At 39.3% G+C, this 27,769-nt stretch overlaps 1 protein-coding gene across 3 annotated transcripts in view; it reads right to left on the reverse strand.

Annotated features, from left to right (window-relative positions):
* Sb (serine proteinase stubble) overlaps positions 1 to 27,769 on the reverse strand; it is a 324,909-nt gene that overhangs the window by 24,214 nt on the left and 272,926 nt on the right. For all 3 annotated transcript variants that reach the window (XM_083141973.1, XM_083141956.1, XM_083141963.1), the window contains one exon: positions 6,437 to 7,411. In XM_083141973.1, the coding sequence (XP_082998099.1) occupies positions 6,437 to 7,411 (975 nt within the window). The remainder of the gene's footprint in view (positions 1 to 6,436; positions 7,412 to 27,769) is intronic.

Raw genomic sequence — 27,769 nt, forward strand, 5'->3', positions numbered from 1 at the left:
CTAAGCTATGCTTCATTCCTCGAAATACAACTTCAACGTTAACTTTTCCTAAAACACCAAGATTATTACAATTTGCTGCTTTCAAGATGATAGGAGAATTGTGTATAGTGCAACCTCACAATGAAGACTACTGTCAATTAAAGTACAGGGTTATTCAAAATGATGGATACACTTTCATTCATGTATATTTCCTTGAATATACATTGAATATGAATAATATACATACAAGAGAGAGGGGAAGGTCTAAAGTTTTGAATACTACTGCTAGAGCGCAGTTGCGTAACCAACCACTTGAGTGCGCATGCTGGTGCCACCAAGGACCCTTCAGTTCAGTTCTGAGTAAGATGGCCACGGTGCAGCACAAGGTTTTCTGCGTTCTTGAGTTCGGCAAAACTGAATCGGCAACAGCAGTGTAGCGAGCATTCCGTCTTCGATTCGGCATAGAACCACCAATTAGGAGGAACATATACCATTGGTTTAACCAATTTCAGCAAACTGGATGTCTCTGCAAAGGAAAAAGCACGGGCCGACTGCGTGTGTCAGAGGAGGATGTGAGATGAAGGCAGTTTTGTGCGCAGTCCTAGAAAGTCAACTAGCAGAGAACTTGGAATACCTCAAGCAACTGTATGGCGAGTTTTGAAATGCCGTTTCTCAATGAAGCCCTTCCTCACTGATGGATACGTCGCATAGGAAATGAAGACCTGGCTCTTCTGTCATGGCCCCCTAGATCTCCTGATCTCACATCATGTGACTTTTTCCTGTGGGTATATGTCAAACAAGCCGTGTACGTACCACCTCTACCACAAACTCTGGGTAACCTGGAGAACAGTATCACAGCTGCAGTGAACTCAGTCACACAAGAGATCCTTCTTCGTGTGTGGGATGAGTTCGACTACTGCTTAGATATTTGCCGAGCAGCAGGTGGCGGCCATATTGAACATCTGTAACCTCTATTGTAAGATTGTAAACTTTAGACTTTCCTCTCTCTCTCTTGTATGTATATTATTAATATGTAATGTATATTCAAGGAAATATACATGAATGAAAGTGTATCCATCATTTTGAATAACCCTGTATAAACAGAACCTGTATCCACTAGGAATGGAATCTTAGAATTGTTGTCTTCTAAGTCGATTAATAATGATCCCTCTGTATGCCAAACAGACTCACTTTCTTTAGTAACGAAAGTAGTGACAATTTCAGGACACTGAGCATTACAGTGGATACCAGCGGAGCTGCAATCAACAAATTTGCTCTCAGACATAACTTAGTCTATATCTGCAGATTTGTGATCTGTGGGAATGAATGGCACATCAGAATCTGAATAATCAATGGATGATTCTCGGAACATATGTTTAAAATTGCTGTGATTGTTAGGTACAATCGTAGGTTTTGAATGAGCTGGAACATTGATAGATTTTTCATTAACACGTGTGTTAAGTACAATGTTTGTGCTAGTGACCAATTTGTTTTCGCTAGAATTGTTATACCTTCTCTTTTTGCAAGCTGTTAAGAAATGACTTTTCTTTTTGCACTATCTGCAAGAAGCCCCGAAAGCTGGACATTTCCCGTTAGGATGAAAAGAATTACAATTATCACACGGTTTACAGAATCATTCTTTGATTTGTTACCAATATTCCTTGTATCAGGGTTGTTTTTTCCCCCTCTGATGTTCATTCGAAGATTGCCCTTGTACCTGTTTTGGACTAGCGAAGTGAATTCAGTCGGACTTTCAGAATGTTTCACAGCATTCTTCGAGTAACTTTCGTTAACAATGCCTTCATTCAATTCTAGCTCGTTAAGATACATGGCCGTATCTATTGTCTTATTCAAGGTCAATTCAGGATCTGACAATAGTCTATTTTTAACGCGCACACTTCTCATATCAAGAATAAATACGTCGCGGCACATGGAATCAATATCACCAAAATCACATTTTGAGGCTTGCTCTTTGATTTGCACAATGAAATCAGGAATGTTTTGATTACATTTCTGTTTAATGAGGCAAAACTTATTCCTTTCAAGTACGAGGTCCTTTTTGGGCTCATAGTGGCGGATCAATGTTTGCTTAATCTGAGCGAGACAGAGCTCCGATATTGATTTAGGTTGTATAAGATTATACAAATCAGCATATGTTCTGTGCCCTATTGCTGCTAATAGAACATGTTTAGCCTTATCGTCAGGAATGTCTGAAGCTTTGCAGAAATTTTCGAATCTATAGAAGTATTGTTTAATACTTTCCTGCTTTCTGCAGAATTCAGAAAATTTTGACAACTTTTGCATTGTGTACAGAGATTCTTACCTCCTACAGACAGCTTGAAGAACAATCAAAGAAATATGTAGAATTACGAGATATAAGTATGAAATGAAGTTCCGCCATTGTTTAGTATCGGTTCTTTCTGTTCTTCGGTAATCCCGGAAATTGAGTAAAGAATACGACTGGAGTACGGACACAAACAAAAGTGTATAATTCACGAACACAATAACATAATTAGTACAACTACTTAAGTAATGGTATAAATGCAAGAAGTCTCGTCACGAAGGACGGCTATGACTGTGAGGCATACATGACGGAAGCTATAACATGGACTGATGACAAACAACACTTAATAACCAGGTCTGGCGTACATGTGTTCAGTCGGTACACGACAGTTAGCAATGACTATCTCATAAATACCCTTCAGTTCTAAGAAAGACACAGAAAGAAATGACGTAATCTTTGGGAAAAATCACTGGCAACTTAACGCTACTGTTATTTCTGTAAAAACAGTTGCAATTAGGTAAAAACAACAGTATTACCGCAACTTTGCATGACTTGAGTGATTTCAACATAAAATCTCGTAAATATAATACTTTAATTTGAAGATAAAATGAATGCGTTGCAGAAAACAGCCCTAACAACAATAATGAATAACATCTATTATATTCAGTGTGGTTGCCTGAAAGGGGCGGGGCCCTATACACACCTATTCTGATTCTTTGGCCATCCAGAAGTAAATATTTTAATTTTACCAGGATTTGGAATAATTTCAAAATAGAAGAACATCAGATATATTAGTAGGTGTCAAAATACAGAACTGGCTACTTAAAGGTCATTTACATCCGACTCCACTACAGGGAATATTGGCTATTTCCTGTTAAATTGTATTACGGTCCTGTACATTCACCGTAAACAAATGGTCAATTGGTTTTACAATGCATACTAGTTTTTTTTTTTACTTTGAAAATTTACATCTATTTTACTATGCCCCTAAGAACATTCAAGCGTATTTACTAGTGTGCTATAATGATGTCATAAGAAGGGTAAAATTTATTTTGACGGTAACTAACTTCATTTGACTGGGAAAAGTTGACGGTTCAAGATATGAATCAACAGGTTTCGTCCGAAAGGAAAACTCAAGATTTCAATTTTCATCTAAAGATGGCGCAGCGTTAACAGCATTCTCGTGAGGTTTCCTTTCAGTCACCACAGGAAAAGATACGGGTTGTGCTGTTCATGGGTGCAACTTGAAGCTTAATTTGGAGAGGGGGAGCAGAATGGAATTAGACTTAATACTGGGGGTGGGGCAGAATCAAAAAGTTTTCCATCCGATAAAAATAGTATCCAGGATTATTTGTTACACTTGAGAAATCCCCAATATTAATATTTATTACTTTGCTCCTCAGGCTCCAGGAAAGTTTGGGGGGCAACTGCCCCCTTGATCAATCCAAGTTCCTCCTATGATATTGTTGACCGCTCACACTCTTTCTTGACAGACAACCAATTACAACAACGATAATGTATATGACAGGGTTGTCGGCCAGTAAAGGATACAAATTGTAGATTTTAGCTTATGTTTCAAGAATGCTAAGACACACTAAATTTCTCCTATTTGTTCATTGAAGAGAAACATGTTGTTAAAAGATGGCAGTCTACAAATTGTCCATCTCTGTTTGTTAACCCCCCCTCCCCCCCACATACACACTCATATTCGAGATACTGTAAATTTTCTGACCCTTATTTAGTGTCTTGGTATGACAGTGTACATATGGTATTGTTGAAGGGTGTAAATGTTGTTGTACTTTGGATGGCAATTTGTGTGGTTAATGGAATCATGTTTTCCACTGTTGCTTCTACGTGAGAACAACGAAATGCATGAGCAGTGTGTGCTAGTTACCAAAATTGTTTGAGTGTCATATAATTGATGGAATTTTGATTTGGTAAATATTGCCATCCTATTTTTTTTATTTTTTTTTCTAATTTGTGATATTTGTTTGGTTGAATGTCAATATAATTATAATAATTATCATTTCGAAATGCGAGAGGAAATGTTGTTGGTTTTGTAATTGGTTGAAAAGATCGTCGTCGGAATCAAGAAATGATTCGTGTGATTCCAACCAACATGTTGTTTGTTGTTGTTGAATGGAACTTCATTTATGTTGAAGTGCTTATTTAAGACTGTCTCCATTTTGAATCTTACGTTGCGGGGAAAAGAGTGACGGTACCTGATGATGGACAATTTGCCTGCTCTTATCTTTGCCGCACGCTCAACATGAAACAGGACACGCAGTCTGGTTACAAACTATTCTGCATATTCTTGGAGGATTGTAAATCAAGTATATTTCGTAATTCCAAACAAATCGGCTTGATTCTCGAAATGTTTCCTTCTGGAAAAGCCCCTTCGTAGGAAATGCAAATCTTAGTCGATCCTTGCCATAACATTGAAAGGTGGGAGGGCACATGGAGCGATGAGAACCGAACTGCCAATCAGTTCATTTGTATTCATGACAGTCAGCAGTCTGCCTTCCTTTCAAGCACCGTGCGAGTTATGATTGCGACCTGGATGCAATTAGTGCTGGCTCGGACAGATCGGCAAAAAGAGATCCCCGTACAGTTAGTGACGGCGGAAGGACTCCAGATGGAACAGATAAGTTACCGTTGTCTCAGCTACAAGTTAATCTGTGACCAAGCGAGACGATATTGCACGGAGGATGTCGTCCTCTAGAATGATATTACATAGTTAATTGGCAGAAGGCGCAACGGATTAACTTTGATTGATTTTTTAAATTTCAATCTCTGCATATCAACTTTCATCAGTAGAGAAAGTGAGAGTGAGAGACAGAGACATTATATATATATATATACACACCTGCCTCCTGTAATTTAACAAACGTTCTGTTTGTTTTTAAGTCCATTTTATGCAAATTAAGACTAATCAGGGCTGTATTTACCGTTCACCACTACGTGCCTCCACCGGGTATTGAACCCCGGGTCCCCATGATTACAAGGCGACGATGTTCCCAATACGCCATCCAGGAGGTGAAAAGTCTCTTGCACTTTCATTTATATCTATGTCTGTACTATATGTATATCATTTTTTAGTTATTCGTTTTAGTCATGTGATACTGTAAGTGAAAAGTAATGTACGTTATTTCTGAGAGAGTTTCGTTTGATTAATGTGTTGTGTGTAGCATTCTTGAACCTACAAGCTAGATCCCTTAAACATAAAAATACAAGACAATTTAGCAAGGAGTGAAAACATTCAACTCAACCTTCTTAAACCAAAATCTAGTTGTGTTAAGCCGGTTTTAGCGAAAGCATTTCCTTTAAAATATTTGCTAGCATAAATGCTATGTAGGCTAAATGCATCCAAAAATCTTATAGGAGATAGCACTTTACACGAAAGCATTTCATGGAACATTTCGGTTAGCTGTTGAGATTAAATTATTTGATACATACAGCACGATAGGCACATCGAGTTATACCATAAATGGAGAGTGCACGGTGTTTACAATTGAAAAAAATCTAAAATATTATTCCATACGTGTACGGTAAACGTTGTAAAGTATATATTTAATCAGTGCCATCCTTCTCTACCTAAAACCATTTTATACGAAGCGTAATTCCTCTCGGTTGAATAATTATCGTATTTTAAAAATGTGAAGTGATACGTTGTTTACATCTCACGCGGCCGCCATTACAACTGCGCTCGTGACCTAGAGGTCGCTTCTGATTGGTTATGCTACGAAAAATGCTACGGAAATAGGACGGATTCTATCCTTGAGAAATGCCATGAAATATGCTATGGCATCTGAAAGGCCATAAGATTTTTCCATTTACACGGTAGCATTTAGGTCATGGCACAAATGTTGAGAAAAATGCTAAGGAAAATGCTTTTGTCTAAAGCGGGCTTTACACACATAACCTTTTCTGTTGTTTGAAAAGCAAGTGCCCAGTGAAACTGAGTAACTGTGTGTTGTATCAACTTCTGAAACTATACTTCGGCAGCTACACTGCAAGTTACTGTGTATTCTATGGCTATATCATGAAACATTGTAAGAAGTGGTAAATTATAGTTGAATCACCCTGTATATTATTTAATATGTGTTACAATTAAGCCATACAATACATATTCCTAGACATTATAAATATGACATTTGGCTGTTCTTTACTTACCAACTTTTTTATCGGCAGTGGGCGCGGAAAGTGGTTTCAGAGTAGTAGTTGTCGTTGGTGGCGGCGGCGGCGTTGTTGTAGTGGTGGTGGTAGTTGTAGTAGTGGTTGTGGTGGTTGTAGTAGTAGTAGAAGTGGTGGTGGAAGTAGTAGTTCTTCTCGTAGGCCTGAACGGAGGCCTAGGGCGGATGGAACTGTACGAAGGCCACCTCGTAGGAGGTCTGGGACGTGTGATGAACGGGGGTTGGGTTGTCGACAACCACCCGCTTGTGGGTTTTTTGGTTGACGACGACCAAATATTCACAGGTCTTGTGGTGGTTGGGCGTGAGGACCACACCCCGACTAGTGTAGTGTCTGCGGGCAGAGCTCCAGCTAAAGGAGTCAAATTGACTAACGGCGTCGAAGTGGTCGACAACCAACTGTTCACTGGGGTCCTTGTGGTTGTGGAGAACCAACTCACTGTAGGTCTCTTGGTTGCGTTCGTCGACAACCATGGTCTCTTGGTCGTGGAATACCACGGCCTTTTACTAGTGTTCCAATTGGTCACTGGCTTTTTGGTCGTGTAGTATGGTCTCTTTGTGGTCGTGGTTGTCCACGGTCTTCTGGTGGTGGTGGTGGTGAACGTCGACGGCCAAGGCCTGCGGGTGCTGGTGTCGTACCAATTGGGCCTCGATGACGTTGTCGTTGTGTTGGTGGTTGGTGCTGGCGGACGGATGGTTAGTGGTCGGGTGGTGACGGCGATCGGCAAGATGGCTGACTGGGAGATGCCGCCTTCGGGAGGAGTGAAGAGGATCGTCGGTTCCTGGATGGTGTCGTTGACCACGTTCTCCTTCTGATCGTGCGCACAGCAACTTCCGAACATGAACCCGTCGACGCACATCCCAACATGTCGGCCTTCCGTCTTGATGCACTCAAACACAAACATGCAAGTTCCTTCCTCACCCGACACCTTGCAAGGCTTTGGGTTGATCTTGTAGCCTGTAAAAGAACAGAGACAACCATTAGGATAAGAATGTATAAAGCGTAAAGCGCATGTGCAATGTTACAACCACTTAAAGAGGAGAGAAACACCAGAATTCTAATTTGAAATGATTACGACCTATCTAATCTAATGCAAGTGATTTCAAATTACAAGGACAATACTAGCATCCAAGGCATATTTTACAGTTGAAGATCATTTTACTGAAAAATTACAAAGATATATAAACGTACAGTTTTAGGGTTTAATTTTTTGCAAATATTTGACTTTGTAGTGGTATAAGAATCACTTCATCATCTTAAAATTATTTTCTATCACTGAAAGTTATTTGACAAATAATACAACGCAACTATGATAATCCATACATTCTCAAAAAGAAGGATATTTTCTTTTCGTAGCTGTGAACGATTTTGTAAAGTAGATCCTGGAAAAGAACATTCAGAACGGCTTCTCCCCTTCAATTCGAGCATATTTATTGAAACCATAGAAAACTAGATAATAACCAACAAAACACAAATATGCATCACAAGCATTTATCTTTTTCGGATTTGGTGGGATTATACTATATCCACTTGGTCACAGCTTCCTTGGTTCTAACTTTGGATACATGGAAATATGTAAGAATGTTGAAATGACCACTAAAAAATAATTCATAACTCCGCTAGACCCATATCATAGAGAACGGAACGATATGTAATTCATCAAATATTACAGATCGTATGTGCACATACACACAATGACACAAATTATTTTGAATAATTCACAAATGTTATGGAAACATTTGTTCGTAAAACATTTCTTGCTTATGAGAAGATTGTGACAGACATACCTGGGCACCTGCAAGTAGCAGAGGCGGATTTGAGTCTGACCCGTCCATTGGAAAGTGAATGCTAGGCGAAAATAATGCATATTTCATACCTATTTCATCTCTGTTACAATACATTGCATACTGTTACAGGGAGATCGATAACTGCGTGCCCATTGCCAGAATTTCTAATTCAAGCAGTGCTTGGTGGTGTGATACGCCGTTCGGAGAAGAAAACAGATTTCCATTCCCTTCCGTGCTGTTTGGATGGCTTTGTACAGTCAAGCTCAAAGATACTTGAACTCAAATTGTCCTCAAGTCTGTTCGTTCATATTTCTTTATATTGCATGAACATCCACGAAATGTTTTTGTGATGATAGTGTTACTTTGTCGACGGTTTTATTTCAATTCCTTATTCTCGCATTGAGAGAAAAAGCCGCTGTAAAGGACGATGGATAATTTGAGTACACGTCTTTCAAATTAACTCTACGGTGTTCAGCAATAGAAGTGGGACACTTAGATCCCGAAATTCTCGCTTACCTGCATGGTGTTATGCGTATTGCTTAACTCTACAGCGACGAATAAACTACAATAGCAAAATTGGCAAGTGCGACCACTATAATAGAGTTATGCAAGACATCTCAGGATGTAGGTGTGTTAGTTTTTAATGCTGACGACTGAAAATGGAATGTGGATGTATTTGTTGAATTCGCTATTAATATAAAAGCTGTTGGTGCAGAAATTCGAAGAAAACCTGCTAGTGAGAACATTCCATGGGTGAAAACCGCTCACCTGACTATTCTGTTAGTCTTTTGCGGACATTAGACAATTACAATAGGCAACTTAGCGCCCAAATTTTTTTCCACATTAGCAGCAGACACGTGCACTGTATTTACGACTCATTGTAGCATTGTTTACATCGCTTCAACACAGCGATTACATGCGACGGCCACCCTTTGAGGACGTCCTTTGAATTTCTAAGAGGTTGCTGCGAATGGGAACGTGTCGTAGGGATCAAGTCCTTGGGAGTCACGTAGCAGAATGGCAATGTCATAGAAACGCTGCCAAGCGGTTACACCAAGAGATTTCACGCACCGAAAGCAAAACGCCAAGCGGGGACGAGAGGAGATAAGTGTAGTTGACAATGAATGCTTTTCATGACATACTTAAAGGTCGTGAGGTGCATTGACAGAAGGAGTTCTTAGCTGCTTGCGTGCACAATGGTTGGTTTCGGTGTTTTGGCAAATCTTTCATCACTAGCTACTATTGTGACAAGATTTTGGAACTTATTTACATATTTAAAGTTTCCGATACCGTTGTTAGGCATAACTTGGAAATTATGGGGGGGGGGGGGTCCAAAAGGACATTTGACTCCCAGTTGTATGAAAAATAAAATCTACCAAAACCGTGTATTTCAAGAATGTAGAAGGTCAAGAGGAATTAGTTCTACAAAATGATCAATGTCTCATTTAGTAATTTTTAAAAACTTTGTTTCCTCACGAGATGACACTATACTTATTATATGTTGGAGCAGGAGTTATCTTTCTTCTCCATTTTGTGTTTTTGTTTTAATATATGAACCTCAGAAATCAGTGTTGGAGATAAAGAAGAGAATGGGGAGCCAGAGGGGGGAAGATATTTTCTGGGCGCGGTCTTTAATATCACTAAAATGCCATCCATACATATACATATTTTGACTAAAAGGGCATTTGCTTATCAAATTGCTTTTGTTTGCTGGAGCGAAAGGTATGTATGTATGGGGGGGAGGAGGCTTTAAGAGGACGGACGGGTCAACTTCTTTCTTCTTTTATTCTGTTCTATTCTACTTTTATTTTTATGTTGTCTTTCACAATTTTTGTATAATTTTAATTCATACATTTATTGCAATTACTTGATCAATAGCATTCTGTAGCTAAATTGTGCATTTTATTGTATACTGTATTAATACTCATGACACGGGTCAGGTGGCAGAACAGCCTCAGACTGAACCTCGCCCACTTAAATAAAAAAAAATAGAAAATTAGAAAAAAAAATGGGGGTGTGACTGATGTGAAAGGGCGTTCATCGATTGGCCCCTATGGCGCTGCCAGTGTGCACTAGAAATATTAGACAGCGAGCTTGAACAAATGTAGCAAATTGAGCAACAGGACGGCATGAAGTATGAATCTGCACAGTGCACATGCAGTACATTACTGATGACAATGTAACACTGCTTTAGGTAGTAGAAGGCGTTGGGTCTGATATTGTGCAACGCGTTCCAGGAGTTAAAAATGGGCAGGGAGATAAAATTTTGATTTGATTTGGTGTTTAAGTCCACTTTGTGCACAGTAAGGCTAATCGGGACTGGGCCTACAGTTTAAAATGGGATCCGAACCACTATGTGCCTCCATCGGGTATCGAACCCGGGACCCCTTGATTACAAGGCAACGACGCTACTACTGCGCCATCGGAGACGCCCTGCGGGGAGATAAATGTTTGTCACAACAGCGGGTGTTTAACATTTATTTAACAACTTGTTTTGAATAGCGAGGTTGTGACAGAAGAAGTATATTCTAGTTGCATCGATATCATTTTTGGAACATCTTCGGCCCGAGTCTACCTAACGAGTCTATCAACATCGTAGAGCGTGAGCAAGCGGGTTAGCGATAGGTGTTGGGTTTAGATGATATCAGCGGCTCTCTTATTGATTGAGTGCTACCGGAGTTACGACTCGCTTCCAAGCTGCAAATGGATAAGAATCAGATGTGTCACGAAAATGACAGTTTTCGGAAAGTGTTACCCCACAGTCGGGTGGCAACACTGCGGAGTCCAAGCAGCGAGTCACAGGAAGACACTAATATGCGAGCTCACTAGTAAATGAAGCCCAATTCTAAGTTTGTGTTATGAGAAGGGAAAAATTAGAGCGTCCAGTATCTTAAGCTGAATGCAGCTTCTTTTAGTAAACAAAGTGGCAGCAGGGCTCTGCCTCTTAGAGCAGCACTTGTCGACTTCATCCATTGTCACCGTTACAAGAGAAGGTAATTACGTTACGTGTCTTATTACGTTGCTTTTTTCTCCTGCGCGCTCGGCCACCGTTACCTCGTAAAGAAACAATTATGGTCACACAAACCAATTTAATGAGCGGGAGCTGTTTGGAGAGGAGAGGAAGGGGTGCTCCTTAACGAAGACTAAGTTCATTCACACGCGTGGTCATTCTAAGACTAATCCTAAAACAAATTGGAGCTACGTTTATGGCAGGCACAATTTGCGTAATCGTAATATACTCCATGCTTGTTAATGAAATTTGCTAGAATTTGCCACAGAGATACAACACACACACATGCCCTTGAACTTGACCTTGAAGGACCTTCTTATCATAAACATGGAATATGGAAACAATACACTACATTTATAGTGAAAAGAGTTTAAAAAAATACACTCTTTTTGATGAGGATGACCCAACGCTGACAAACGGCTATTCGTTGCAAGACACGTACTCAACAAGTCACATCGTCGCTATTATATATTTGTAGACCGCTTTTACATACTTTCAAGTAGCTTCCTAATTGTCCTCACGATGCTGGGACAAAACCGAAATTTTGAGGTTCACACTGAGAATTGAACTCAAATTTTTTTTAAAAAGAAATTGCATTTCTGAATTTCCATTCCTTTCACGTACCTTTTTTCAAGTTTTACTTTTTTATCATAATAAATATGCATATCCTACCCAGGATACGAACCCGGGCCCTAGGAATCGTAGCGCATTGCGTTGACAAGTCCGCCATAGAGGTTACGTAGAACAATAATCCTAACAGCAACGATTAACGTATACATTTCGTCAAAATATCTTGTATAGTTCTAATTTATCTAGCGGGGGGTAAAACGCGACATCATGTCGATTAACTATTAAAATATTTGAGACAGGGGGGAAAAGAAGGATTTTTGACACCCACCTGGAAATTCACATCTAACGTTGCTCCTAACATGTCTAAAACTGACAAAAAATCTTGAAGTAAGATGTTGGGAGACCGGGACAAGGTGAAAAAGTTCTCCTCCCCTTCCGAGGGAAAGACGTTGATCTATTATAAGTATGTAGTTGGGCTTTTAATGCGACTTCTAATTACTCGAATTCAAAACATTGGAAACCATGCCTACTCGTTCTTACCTTCTTTCTTTTACTATATAAGTATTTTTCTTTTCCTTTCTACTTTTCGATTTTTCTGTTTTTAGTTATCAATGAGTGATGAAATGATGAAATTGATGGAGGAACATCCATTCCCAGGACGGGATTGAGTAGCTGGAGGAGGTGAAAGGAACGAACATTTCAAAAACTAGGCTCCTGAAACAACGTTGAGCAGTATGAGGATTGTTGGTAAATGACACTTTGAAGACGCAGCGCAATTCACGAATAACATCCCACTATCGTGTTCCTTTGCACGTTTATATAAAGAAGCCCCTCAGGCCAGATCCTGGCCTTGAACATGGAGGTTGATTCTTCTCAAAGTACGATCGTAAAAATGACTACAAGCGCATGGACCTAGATTCTTCAAGTAATCTTCCCAAGATTACTCAATGACTCACTTTTATGATCTCACTCGTGGCCATTTTACCTCATCCTGCTCTTATTCCCGTTTCGTCATTGCCGTCATTTTCTAGTGCAAAGAAAGTATTTTTCCACTTCGTGCACTATTTTCGACTTCTTCCCAGTGTCTTTAATACTCGTCTTTATTTAGAGGTTTATGTCAAGTGAATTTCGAAGAGTTGTTTTGAGAAAGTCGAATAAGAATTTCTCACCACAAGTTCTTAATACGATGAGTACACGATAATGCACCATAACTACGAATATCTCCATTGTGCAACGCTTCTAGTGCGTAGCAAAGGTGTTTCAATTTATATGCATCTCCGCAACCTTTTTATGTCTAGACTCCATTTTCTTTCCTGAAGCAACCCGGAAGCTCTCGCGACACCACCGGAAGTACACAGAGAAATGAACCATCCGTCTTTGTATTACGTCTTCACTTTATTTCTTCATGGCGAAATTAGGCAGAAAAAATTTGCACAATTTCGCATCAACAAAGGATCATTTCTTCTGGTCATTGCACTTCTTGATGTGGGACAGGAACATGCACATGTTAAGTAACGTGAGAATGTCGAGATATAAAAAAATCTGTGTGGACGGTTCAGAAAAGTTTGGATGTCCTGCAAGAAGCATTTACTCTCAGTTATGTTCCTGTATTCCAGGTCAATGCACAGGGATGTTTCCCACACATAAAACACGGTTTCAACTTTCTCTTTTTAACACTTTTCCCAGGCTTGTATTAAAACGGAAGTTTAAAGAGAGAACCAAAGGGAAAAGGTAATAAAATTTACCAAAAACAAAAGAAACGTGTGAGGGAAAAACTGTTTGAACAGCTTAAAAATAGGATAAAAATAGCAAAAAGAATTCAATCTGAGATGGCTGAGAAGAAATCGCAAATAAAGAGAAAACATACATAAGGTACATACACAGTATCGTGCAGTCTCGTAGACTCTGTACAAAAATATAAAAAGGACATCTTCCGCTGATGTCCGTGGTGAAGTAATTATTACAGTGCGCTACAACGCCAGGATCCCGGGTTCGAATCCAGGTCTTGGAATGAGCACTCTTTGTGAGTATCTCTTCAACAATTTCATGACATCACTCATTCTCACCTACGCGATTAGTCAAAAGTGGAAGAAAAAGTGAAGTAAAATAAATTAAATCAAAAAGGGTATCTGAAGGACATTCTCTAAAGTTTAAAGAAAGCATATCCAAAGAGATAGTACAAAATTTAGCATTCCTAATAGAACAAAACAGTTTCCATAACCATACACTTTATACATTTCAATTATAATTCTACTACGACTATGTATATAACATCATTATTTAATAATAAATTGACAAACAGGCAAACAGGGCAAAACTTGAGAAAGGACATGAACAATCCTATCAGCAATCACCTTAAACGTTATTGCTCTACACACATTATGTCTCATATTTACTAGATGGAATCAATTAACGAACCCTCGTTAACACTAACCACAATTGCCAGGATACTAGAAAACAAGACAACATCAAGTTGCAGTAAGTTTGACAATATTTAAAGACAGTGAGCGAATTAAACCTTTTGCTTGCTGCCCGTCGTCGGATTTTAGTTTACTTCCCTTACCAACTGGCTCTACAGCTCTGGGTGAGCTTTGGCCTCCTGTACTATCAGCCTCCAAGCATCTCGGTCCAATATCTTCTCCCTCCATCCATGGACTCCCATTCTTTGTAGATCTTGTACGACACTATCCCGCCATCTTGGTTTGGGTCTGCCTCTTCTTCTTGTGGTTTGGTTTGAGTTGGTGTTTTAAGTCCACTTTATGCACAGTAAGGCTAATCGGGACTGGGCCTACAGTTTAAAGTGGAATCCGAACCACTATGTGCCTCCACCGGGTATCGAACCCGGGATCCCTTGAATACAAGGCGACGACGCTACCACTGCGCCATCAGGGAGGCCTCTTCTTCTTGTGGAATACATTCTCTCATACATGATTCTTTGCGACATTCTACCCTTATTCAAACGTTCTATGTGACCCATCCAACTAATTCTTCTAGCTTTAATAAATCTTACTATATCCTTTTGTTTTAAGATGGAATATATCTCTTCATTGTTTCGACTTCTCCAAAAATCTCCATCCTTGATTGGTCCACATATTTCTCTGATTCTTCTTCTTTCTATTTTCCTTAATTGTTGTTCGTCTTCTAAACTCATTGTCCATACCTCAGCACTGTAAGTTATTACCGGTCTTATAAGTGTTTTGTAAATCAATATTTTGTATATTTGCTAATTAACTTGATTTTTAGTAATTTCATATTGGCATAATATGCTTTGTTCCCTGCGTTTATTCTTTCTCTAATTGTATCATGCATATTATTTTGTTCATTTATCGTCATTCAAAGATACTTGAAGCTTGTTACTGCTTCAAATTTCTTGTCATCTATTGTAAATTGGTGGTAACGTTTTTTTTTACCTTGTTTTGGAGTCAGTAGTATGAATTTGGTTTTGTTCATGTTTGTCTGTAACCCAATTTTATTTGCTTCTTCTAATATTCTGTATGTTCTCTTTAATTCTTCTTCTGTTCTGGATATTATAACTACGTCGTCGGCATATGCGTTAATTTGGCTACGTTTCGTAAATATTGTTCCTCTTTTGTCAATTTTGCTTATTATTCCATGTAGTGCTATATTAAATAAGCATGTAGATAGTCCATCTCCTTGTTTTATTCCTGTTATATTCTGTTAGTTCACCCATATCGCTCCATATTTCGACCTTGAAATATGTGCGTTGAAGTGTCATGTTTGTTAATCTAATCAATTTCTTAGGTATTTGTAATTCTGTCAGAGTTTGCATTATTTTATACCTTTTAATACTATCAAAAGCACTACGAAAGTCTATGAATAACATGTAGAGATTTGTATTATGTTCGTAATGTTTTTCCATTATTTGTCTTATTGTGAATAATTGATCTATGGTGCTTCTTCCTTGTCAAAAGCCTGCTTGGTATTCTCCTTTTATGTTTTCTGTTATTGCTGTTAATCTTCTATGTATAATGCTAGTCAGTATTTTGTAAGTTGTATTAAGTAACATGATACCTCTATAATTACTACATTCTGTTTTGTCACCTTTATTGTGTATTGGGCACAATATTCCATTATTCCATGCTTCTGGTATGTGTTCTTCTTGCCAGATTTGTTTTATCAGTTTGTATATTTCTTCTGTCATATTTGGTCCAGAATATTTTAGTATTTCTGCTGTTATTTCATCTTCTCCTGGTGATTATTGTTTTTGAGATTTTTTATTATCTTCTCAACTTCTTCTCTTGTTGGTGTTCCTTCTGTGTTTTGGTCGTTGTTACCTTCTGTTTGTTCTTCTGTATACATTCTATTGTATAGTTGTTCTTGGAAGTGTTCTGTCCATCTTTCTAGTACGATTTCTTTGTCTCTTATTATCTTCCCATCTCTCCTTTTACATCCTATCTCTTTGGGTTGATATTCCTTATTTATTCTCTTTATTGCTGCATAGTACTTTCTAATCTCTGTCGGGCGACTAAGTTCTTCTGTGTCTTGGATATTCTTTCTAATTCTTATCCATTATTTTTTCTTTTTCTTACATAAATTATTTGCCTATTGCCTTAGTTCTTTGTATTTGTTACAATTACTTCTTGTTTCTCTTTGCAGTATCTTCATTCTTGCAGCATTTTTTGGTTAATTATTTGCTGACATTCTTTATCAAACCGCTCTTTCTTCCTTGATGTTTTCTCTTTGCCTATTACTTCTTCTGCAGCTTCTGTTAACATTGTATTGATTTGTTGTTTTAAGTCCACTTTATGCACAGTGAGGCTAATCGGGACTGGACCTACAGTTTAAAGTGGGATCCGAACCACTTGTGCCTCCACCGGGTATCGAACCCGCGACCCCTTGATTACAAGGCGACAACGCTACCACTGCGCCATCGGGGAGGCAGCTTCTGTTAACACTTTTTTGATTCTTTTCCACTTCCCTTCTATTGATTCTTCTTGAGAATTTCGTTGTAACTTATTTTTAATTGCTGTTTGGTAATTAATCTTATTTTCTTGATTGTCAAGTTTTGTATAGTTCCATTTTGTTCTTCGTGTGTTCTGTTTGGTTGGGTTATTGCTTAATCTTGCTCTTAGTTTAATTTTTACAAGAAAATGGTCTGAATCACAATTTGGTACTCTTTGGCTTCTTACATCTATGATTGTTGAGGAGTGTCTCTTATCTACATGTATTAAAACATGATCTATTTGATTAACTATATCATCGTCTGGTGATTTCCATGTGCCCAAATGTATCTTCTTATGTGGAAAGTAGGTGCTTTTAATTACCAACCTACTTCTTATTGCAAATTTCATTCAATGAAAATGGTCGGATTTAAGTGTAAATAGGAAATTCACTATCTTCTTTGTGGGTAGGCATATTATTAGCCACTTGCCTGTTTTGGGAAAATAATACTACTAGTAAGTATTTTAAGGAAGCAAAATAAAATTAACAATTTTTGCAACAGCCTAAAAAGATACAAGGGACAGAAACGATATCATGTATAGAAGAAAAAAAGATTTCATGTTTAGAAATCTAGAAAAGACAATGCCAAGAGCTAGAAGATAGATGTCAATAGATAAATTTTAAATATAGGAAAGGGATATCCAAAGAGTTTCTCTTCAGTTCAGCAAGAAATATCAGGAAAGCAATTGAGAAATTTTCGAAACGTTATATCCAAGTGCATTTTTCAAGCATAATATGCAGACTTGAACAAAGCGACATCTAGAAGTGAGAACCTAGAGAAGGACATACAAAGAAAACGAGGGGTGTTGCAAAGGCAAATCTACACAAGAACTATTGATAAGAGCGTTCTAAAGACATAGGAAGCTTTCATCGAATGTGATTCAAGAGGAAGTATACGCCGGGATTCAAACCTGGGATTATTGGAGGCTGTAGCGCCCTGCACGAACCACTCCGCCACGGAGACCGGCTTTGCATGTATTTTTTTTTTTATTGATTTAGTTTATTTTACTTCGCGTTTTGTGCCTCTTGGCTAATTTGCGAAGATGGGGATGAGTGATGAAATGATGAAATTGATGAATGGACATTCACAAACAACCAAGCCCGACCGGGATTCGAACCCGGGACCCTTGGCTTTGCATGTAATTAGAAGTGGAAAAAATTTAAAAAATGATTGATTGAGTTCGTGTCTTAAGTCCACTTTATGCACAGCAAGGCTAATCGGGACTGAACCTATAGTTTAAAGTGGGATCCGAACCACTATGTGCCTCCACGGGGTATAGAACCCCGGATCCTTTGATTACAAGGTGACGACGCTACCACTGCGCCATCGGAGAGGCCAAATGAAAAAAGAGACTGCAAAGAAGAATATATCTGGAAATCTCGATAAGGTCCACGAGAACAATATTCTAAAAAGTCTAAAAAGGGACATTACAAGATGCCTGACGAAGGACACTAAGGTTATTTAGGAAAGTTCAACTGTATACCTGAATCTATAAAAATGGCGTATAACGCGTAGAAACCCGAATCAACGAAGAGATGTACTGAAGAAGGAGGCACGGCAGTGAAGCGCAAATTACCCAAGAATCGGAACGTTTTCTGCAGGGAAAACTGGTTCATCCTGTGCTGACCTGCAAGATGTAGCAGCTAACCTAGCATCACGGCGTCTGCTTTTGCTGGGCGCGGCCTATTATCGGACCCGAGGCGCGTGGATTCTAGATAATTGTGTAATAACGGCAGGCGAGAGAGAGAGAACCATCTCAGTGGCACATTTCCTCCCGGCAAAGTTCAGCTGATTTAGTTGGGCGACCGTGGCCTGGGTGGGTGACACGGTAACACCAAATAAAGCCGTGTGGAAGAGTGTCGGTTGGTGATCTTTTGTTGGTTCAATTCATCACGTGGAGATGGTGATGTGTTTGCAGGTTCACACTTCGTGGCATACATAGTTCCTCCTTTTAAAATTCTTTCTCTGAAGTAGATTGCGCTACATACTTAATTTACTCTAATATAGTAGTTTTTTTTTTAGTAGTCGACGGTGACTTCTATATTCTTATATGTAATTTTTTCTGTTTTTTTTTATTTCTTTGAATTTTAAATACTGCTTTTCTTTTGTTTAATATTTCAATGTAGATCACTAAATTCATATTGAAAATTGTGGAAACATGGTCAAGTGGAAGAAAAGTCTCCACAGCCTTAACTTCGCCATCCTAAACAAGATGAAATAAATAAATAAATGCACATTTTACAGTGGTCGAGATATCACTGTAAACTGTCTGTATATTACTGGTTAGCATGTCTGAGCATGTAGTGGACTTACATTTCTTAAGAATGTCATTTAGCGTTGCTTTTCTGACACTTTTGGCTATCACGACGATGAGGGTGAGTGAAGATATGATGAAGGGACACTCCCAGAAAAAAACATGCCTAGGCCTGGATTCGAAACCTGGATCCCCGGCGTCGTAGCACCTTTAGCTAAACACTCCGCCACAGAGGTTAGCGGACTTGAACAGTAAGTTCGAGATCACGATATTGACAACACCACGGCCGATCAAAGGTCTTGAGTTCGATTCCCGACCAGAAATGGATAACCCATTGCATTTTTTCTACAATAAGGTACATTTCAATATAATGAACATTCATCTTCGTCGTCTAGATCAACAGAAATACCATATTTAAACTTTCCACGAAGGCTTAATTCCCTGGAAATTAAGCCCAGACATTTGACGACCCAGTGGATGACAATGGGGGGCATGACAGCATGGGCGTAGCTTGGCGCCTAACTTTGGAGGGGCAAAATCGAACTTGGGACTTAACTTTCAGGGTCAGAATAAATCTTAGGACTTGACTTTTAGGGGTAGAATCAATCTTGGGACTTACCATTTGGGGGGGGGGGACTGAATGAAACTTGGGACTTGACTTTCAAGAGCAGAACCAAACTTGGGACTTGACTTTCAAGAGCAGAACCAAACTTGGGACTTGACTTTCAAGAGCAGAATCAAACTTGGGACTTGACTTTCGGGGGCAGATTCAAACTTGAGACTTTGGGAGGCAGAACAGGATCGACAAGTTTTCCATCCCGTAAAAAGTCCAGAACTATTTTGCTAAATAACTTACATTTGCGCAATCATAAAATATACTCTTCAATACTTTGCTACTCAGGTCACAGTAGGTTAAGAAAAGTATCCTAAGTTTTTAAATTTAGTATCCTGAATTTTTTTGGGGGGAGCTAGTGGCTCCCCTTGTCCCCGTCAAGTTACGCCTATGCATGACAGTATAGTTAAACCTTCCTGATCCCCCTCAAAAATGTAAATAACTGAATAACTTAAAATCTTGTTATATATCAATCTAAAGAGTTAAAAAGAAAGCAGCATTAAATAATAAAATAAGCTCCTTCGTGACTGAATAGTTAGCTTTCTCATCTTTGATGAGAGCAGACCCACGTTCATCCCCGGTGAGTGCCTCAGCATTGCGAGAGGATAATGATGGAAGCTACTTAAAAGCAACAGCAGCGCACTCTCGCATATGTAGAAAGCGAGGAAACAGGGGCCATGAGCTAACCACGCGCCACCAAGAAAAGATACACATGGCAGGCCTTGGACATGAAGGGGCTGTTGCACCAGGAGTTCAGTTTAAATAACCAAATGCAAAACAAGGATGCCAGGGGAACCGCGTTCGAATCCCGGCCCGGGCATGGGTGTTCTTTCCCTAAGTGTCCCTTCATGAATTTCACAACACACCCATCTTCGCGATTAGCCAAGAAGTGGAAGAAAATAGAAGTAAAATAAAGCAAGTCAATCAAAAACAAAACAAGGAGCAGCCGCCTCAGTGGCTGATCTATTCGTGTACATTCACGATTTTGGCACTAAAGGTAACAGGTTCGAGCCCAGACATAGTCAGGAATGTTTGTTTATTTGTGATTGTCCTTTTATCAGTGCATCTAAATCATCAATCATCCTCATCATCGTAATTGGCCAAAAATGGATGAAAAGCGATACAAAAGAAGCAAAACATTATAAATTAAAAAACAAATCTCAATAGCATAAAGGGGGCCCCGATGGCGTAGTGGTAACGTAGTCGCATTGCAACCAAGGGGTCCCGGGTTTGAAACTCGGTGGAGGCACATAGTGGTTCGGATCCCACTTTACACTGTAGATCCAGTCCCGATTAGACTTTCTGTGCATAAAGTGGATTTAAAAACAAAATCAAATCAAGGGAATATGTCGACGAGATCGAAAACGTGCGTTTAGACAAACATATCATCCATTATACAGTACTAACTGCATGGACGAACTTTACCCTAAATATCACGAGAACGAAAACGTTTCCACACTCACGCATCACTTCTGCAACCAGCTTCCCGCAGCTGTTGCATATCAACCTCATAAATTCCTCCCAGGAACTCGTTCTCCTTGTGACGTCACGCCAAACTATTATCGATGCGCAAGTAGAGAAGATAGAGGAAAGAGAAGTTGCAAATCCCCTGTGTTCTTCTTCTCCCCTCCCCCTCCTTTCCACCTACCGTGGAACGCAAACTGGACTTTCCGATGAGAACAAAACTCGCATGCACATACGTGATGACCATTCTCAGTGTCGCAAGTAATTTGTTTTGCGTCACCGTAACGGGCCGTTCGTTGATTAACTGTAAAGCGTGGACGAAACTGGGTCTGTCAGAGTCGTGGAAGATGCGGCTCCCGACTGTTTCCACGCTGATACAGAGGAGATTCATCGATCTTCAGAAGCGAGGAAGATCATATTATGCGATATAATCCCACCCCCCTCCCTCTGCCCATCCCCAGTCCTAGGAAGTCTCACGGATATACCATTTATCTTTCTTGCCTTCATTCTATTCATGTACCATCCTACGTTCCTGGAATATAAGGTACTTTCATATCGTTACAATGATTTCTATCAGTTTGTCTCTCAGAGTTCACTTTCTCACATCTTGACCACTATTACGGTACGGTACCTATATTTATCTTATCATACTACTTTTCTGTTCCTAGTCTCTCTCTATGCACACACACACACACACACACACACACACACACACACACACACACACACACACACACACACACACATGCAAACAGAAAGTTCCATTTTACCATTCTTGAAATTCTCGATCGTACAATTTATTTGTTTTAGTTTCCTTTCGGTTTGGTTGCGTGCATTGCGTAAACATCTTCACACTTTTCTCTCTCTATCCAACCACTTTCTTTCCATCTCAACTTTCTCTTTTTCTTTCTGCTCCATTCTCATTACCCTATCTCTCAATCTGTTTTCCCTTTCCATCTCTCTCTCTCTCTTTCCTCTGTCCATTTCCTTCTTTCACACCAATCCCTCTATCTAAACACCATCTCCGTATGAAAGGGAGGGTTTAACGGATTAAAATCCTTCCCATTGGTTTAGTAAACGTTTTGCCCATAATCAAAGAAACAACATCTCGAAACTAGTAAAAAACACTACATTCGTCAAAAAGGTTATGCAAGTTTGTCACATACAAGTACACACACGTAGGAATATTATAAATACCAAAGTTAAATGCAAAAATAATATTCTCAAGGTTAATATAATTAATGCACATCAAGCTAATATTTTGATCCAAAATATTTAGAGAGGACATTCATTGGTTATTTTGGAAAGTATTTATTAATAATAATTAAACAGTAACAAATAAATTATAACTATTTAAATTGGACCATCATTGGGCTGCTAAGTTGAACCTCTCTTCCATGCTATCCTGTATTTAACATGTACAGAGTAAGAGTGCTCACAAATGATTCATCGCACTTCATTGCTGAATATTAAAATAACTGAAGAGCTTATCCGACTGTATTAAATCACAGATAAGTTCAAAGAATATTCTACACCTGGCAAATACTTTAAAGCAAATTAAAATTATTCAACATTTGCGGCAAGTGCAACATCCGGTAAATTCTTTTTTCCTCGCCATGTGTCCCCAGCATTTCGGGCGTTATTTTTTCAGTTTGAACAGTTGAAGTCTGTTTGAGCAGCTCTATGACGTGATGTTTAACACATATAGAAAACCTCTTATTTACACACACACACACACACACACACACACCTATAACACCTGTGAATTTGTTCCACTTGAACCATCAGCATTACAAATTTTTAACCATGATCCATCAATGTTGAATCCAAGTATAGGATATTCCTTCTCCATATTGTTATTGCTTCTCTCGCTATGCACTTTTTGTGAAAGATATATCTTGGAACTACTTTGCTATTGTTGATCAATATGAAGTATGTGAAGTACACCTGCAAGAATATATATCTTTGTGAATTGTTGCTCTAAGTCCACTTTATGCACAGATAGGCTAGTCAGAACTGGACCTACAGTTCAAAGTGGGATCCGAACCACTATGTGCCTCCATCTGAAATCGAACCAGGGACCCCTTGATTACAAGGCGACGACGCTACCACTCCGTCATCGAGGAGGCCCTTTTTTCTCTCCATTATAGTTTGTCTTGTAACTATATATATATATATATATATACACACACACACACAAGATAATTATCTTAATTACACATATAGTATATGCATACATATCCATATATTGTAAGTTATCTAGACATAAGAATAAGATCATAAATGCTGACAAACTTTGATATTAATAACAGACCAGTGGTCTCTGATGAACCATCGCAGCAGAGAGAGTTGACTATCTTCTCGAATGTGAAAATGCTCGTGAATCAAGAATGTGTGAATGAAAAATATCACGTTGCATGTCAAAACACAAGGCATAGAACTAGTTGTGACATCCCGAGGTCAACACGGTATACAGAAAACAACAAAAGAAAAACAAGCAAAGGACGAACTCTTGAAAGCTTGCCGACAGTCAGGATGTGTTGGGCTCGGCTGGCGAGTACATAAATCACAGTTCCATATCCACACAAAACCTGCTTGCAACTACACTGCTTACGATAAATATATTTGTAACCAGTGTATCCTACTACACGACTTGAGATAACACCAAATTTAGGCGGAATGTGTTGCAAATAGATACGCAGATGATTATAAGAGACTCGAAGGATGATCATGATGAAATTTCTACCGGAGAGAAAGTTTAATTGAAATGTAGGTGAAGAAAAGAATGACATTGCCTTAATACAGTACAAATATTCGGAATATCTTTATGTATTATGGATCTGTAAAGATTTTCCGAACTTTAAAAATGTGTAAATCCGCCGACGTATCCACACTTATTTAAACCTGAAGTTTTACAAGAAGTCACTGGATTTCTTGGCACGAAATTTTTCGAATTCTATATTGTTTATTAATTTACACAATTTTCAATTCAAAGTGTGTTATCGTACACCAAAAGCCCGTTTAGTAAACCAAACCTGGAATCAAAGGTTTACGGGCCGAAACTAGAGTCGGCGTCACGCCCGGATACCGGAATCTGAGATTCACGGCCGAAAACAGGACTCCGGGTTGTCAGGCTCGGAAACCGTGTCTCACATCAAGAACCCATATGCCATGGCGGAAAACCGGATTCTGCGGTTCACGACCGGAACCCAGATGTCATGGCCGGAAACCGGACTCCGGTGTCCAGGGCAGAAACCGAACTCCGGGTGTAACGGCCTGAACCAGAAGTCCAGATTTCACTTCGTGGATCCAAAACCTCTTCTTGCGTTCCAAACGCCAACCGCCAACCTTCGTTGCGGAGTGGCTAGAACAACGCGCTACGACGCCAGGGGTTCCCGGGTTCGAATCTCGGTCTCAGCATGGGTGTTCTTTGTGTGTCCCTTCATTAATTTCATCATATCATCATTCATCTCCATCCTTGCGCTTAGCCAAAAGTGGAAATGCAAGCAGCAGCAACTATTACCATTGGTCTTTGATGACACAAAGCAAGAAAGAGCCCAACAAGCTTTGCGAGCCAACTCGACTATTTCAGTGTGAAATGCCCTCTGTGAGGAGGAAACTGAGGTTCCGCAGGCGATGCTACAGCCCGATGAACACGAGTACCCTTGGCCTGACGCCTCCACCTTGCATAAAATCTGGGGGAAGAATCGTTTCGAGTCGACAACGCCTGGGTGCAGAGAGCGTGGACAGGGCAACAGCATCCCTCGCCGGAAGAGGAAGTTGTCGACCGGAAGAAGCGGAGCGTCATCAAGGTCGTTATTTGGATCGGGGTTTCTTTTGTTCTCGGCAGGAGCAACGACCTTTGTAGCGACCAAGGAGAAAGACTGTCGATGATTTGCAATTGTAGGCAGAACAAATTTGCTCTTGCAATTCAATTCTCGCCGTTACATCTTCATTCCTCTTTCCAACGGGTCGCGTTCTTGGTTCGTTTCCAAGGATCGATTTCGCGGAAATGGGTTACGTCATTAACGAGCGATGTTCCTATCGCAAATGTTTATATCTTTGCACAATGTAACCGTTAGTTCAAGATGCGTCACGAGGGGGAAATCGAGGGCGCGTGTATCACAGTTCCAAACTAATCTCGACAGCGACTGCCCTTTTAAGGACCAAAGCCTATGAGGCTGGATTTTCTTTGGGCGTATTTTTCCACTACAACAATGATGTACCCAGTCTTTACTTTGATACCTCAGTTCTTCAATTACACCGAGACTAGAGCCTCAAATTCGAGATCCCAGCACAAGGTCCTGTGCAAAAGCACGGGGCTTGTATATTTTACACAATGTAAGAGTTCTGATAAACCTGCGGTAGAAAATGAGGACAGGATAAAATAGAAGATAGGGAAGGAAATGTATTTTCGTGAGTGATGTTGGAGGACCTTCATATTGAATGAATGGGATATCATGAATGCAAGATAAACATTTTCCGATGGAAGAAATAAACTTGTCCCGTATTTTATAAGATAGTATGATCGTGAAATACAAAAGTTCAACCAATTGGTAAATCGAAAGACAGGTGCAAATGTTTACTGAATACTGACCATGTCTTATTAATTATTATATATTTTTTATTTCTCTTGGTTAGAATGCTATTCTTTTTAGTGTGTCAGGGCACTCTTATTAACTATTATCAATCATTCAGAATCATTTTAGTAAGTATTACCTCCAGTGACAGTTGAGGTAATATAAACGTGAACCTTCCAAGCAGGAAGGGTAACATATTCACAGAGAGCGAAATGGCATTTTCCGTTTGGCAACTCACAATAATAAAGAAGAGATTACTTTGTTTTGACATATAAGGGAAATGTATAACAAAAAAGCAAAGAGTGAAGGCTCGACCAGGACTTGATTCCGGATCTCTGATATACTTTGCCATTGTTATACCAACTTTATTTTTGGGTGGAGAAGGAAGTTTTTCAATTGTATATAACTTAATACCATGATTTCCAATTCCTTACATTTCTATTCAGTTTTTCATCATGAACAATACAAACATCTACATCTTATCCAGGATTTATACTCCTGAATTAAGATATCTTCCTATTTATAGATTTTGTTTGCATGAATGTATACATCTGGCCTCCCCGATGTCGTAGTAGTAATGATGTAGCATTATAATGAAGGGCCTGGGATTGATTCCACTTTTAAATTGAAGGTCCAATCCCGATTTACCCATCTGAGTAAAATGTTTATCTAAAATGCAATTTTAAACCATTAGTGCCAATTCTGAGCCTGTGATGCATGGTTGCGTGTTTGTTCAAGTGTAAAGTAGTGTTTCGAGTTCTTGTAGGTGTCGCATAGAATAAGAAAACTTGTTTCATGATCTCGATACACTGTGAGTTTGTGGGGTGAAACACTGTAGCCATATTCTATGAAATTTTGTATATTTGTAGCCTTGACCATATCACTTTTTTTTCTTCTGCAGGTCTTCTAGTTTTACAGTTGCATGAAGTCAAAGTTTTTAGGATTTGCATGTCGCTCCTTTCTCTCGTTGCAGGAGTGTTGTAATTACATTAACGGAGAGAAATACGTATATTTCAGCATGTAACCTTCGCATAGCTCCATGACTTTTTTTCTGTGAGTGAATCAAGTGCGTAGATTCAAAGAAAAATGCCTCAAGACTTGTGTGTTTTTCTCACTGTTGCAAAAGAAAAATTACATGATCATGTTTTTTTATTGCAAAAAAGCACCAAATTGCAGTCAAAGGCAGTAATTTATAATTCTATCTATTTAGTTCCATTAATCCTGCAAGTATATTAGGAAAAAAATTGTGGGATTTCAATGGCTTATAAATACTATATATTTTGACAATCGATATGAGACCGAGACGTGTGTTAATAAATCGAGACGGAAGATCGAGAACGAGACACACCCGAGACGAGACACTGCCAACTCTCATCTCGATCTAGTCCCTTAACTCATCTGACATTGCTGAAGATTCATGGATCTGCTGCATGGCAATTACATATAGTTAACCCAGTTGTCACAATAACATACCCAGCGTGTGCTCTTGAACTGATTGCTAACCTCAAGGTTCATCAATAACACGGATACATGGATGATACCCGCAAGGTCGAGAAGAAAGTATTCACATGGGGGAACAGGTGAACGTTGGGTGGAGAAAGTGGAAAATATAATGGTCGAAAATTCCCGGCATGCTCCACTTTCAACATGGCGGTACCCGTTTCTTTCCACCCGCTTAATAGAATTCGTTCCACGGGAGGAGGGAGCAATGCCACAACAGTGCATACAGGAGAGGCCATTGTTAGCAGCTGGGATAACAATGCGAAATGCTTTGAACGTACGCCATGGGGGGTGTTTAGACCTTAGCTCAATGGTGCTACCTACAGTGAATAGTGGAAAGCAATTTTAAATTAGTCTGGAATGCTGTTTCTTATATTTTAACACTTTGATGAGCTCTGTGGAACGGTATTTGTTGATAAGATAATGGAATGCACCAGATTCATTAGTGCAGTTTTTCTGTGTTATTGCCCTATACCTGGGATTATAGTCAGTAGGTGTCGATACATGTATGTATGTATGTATGCATGTCAATAAAAAAAAATGAAAATTTTGAGTTTTTAATTTGAGTGTGTGG

This window comes from Lepisma saccharinum, chromosome 1, assembly GCF_977018435.1.
Source record: "Lepisma saccharinum chromosome 1, izLepSacc3.1, whole genome shotgun sequence".
NCBI classification, from domain to species: Eukaryota; Metazoa; Arthropoda; class Insecta; order Zygentoma; family Lepismatidae; genus Lepisma; species Lepisma saccharinum.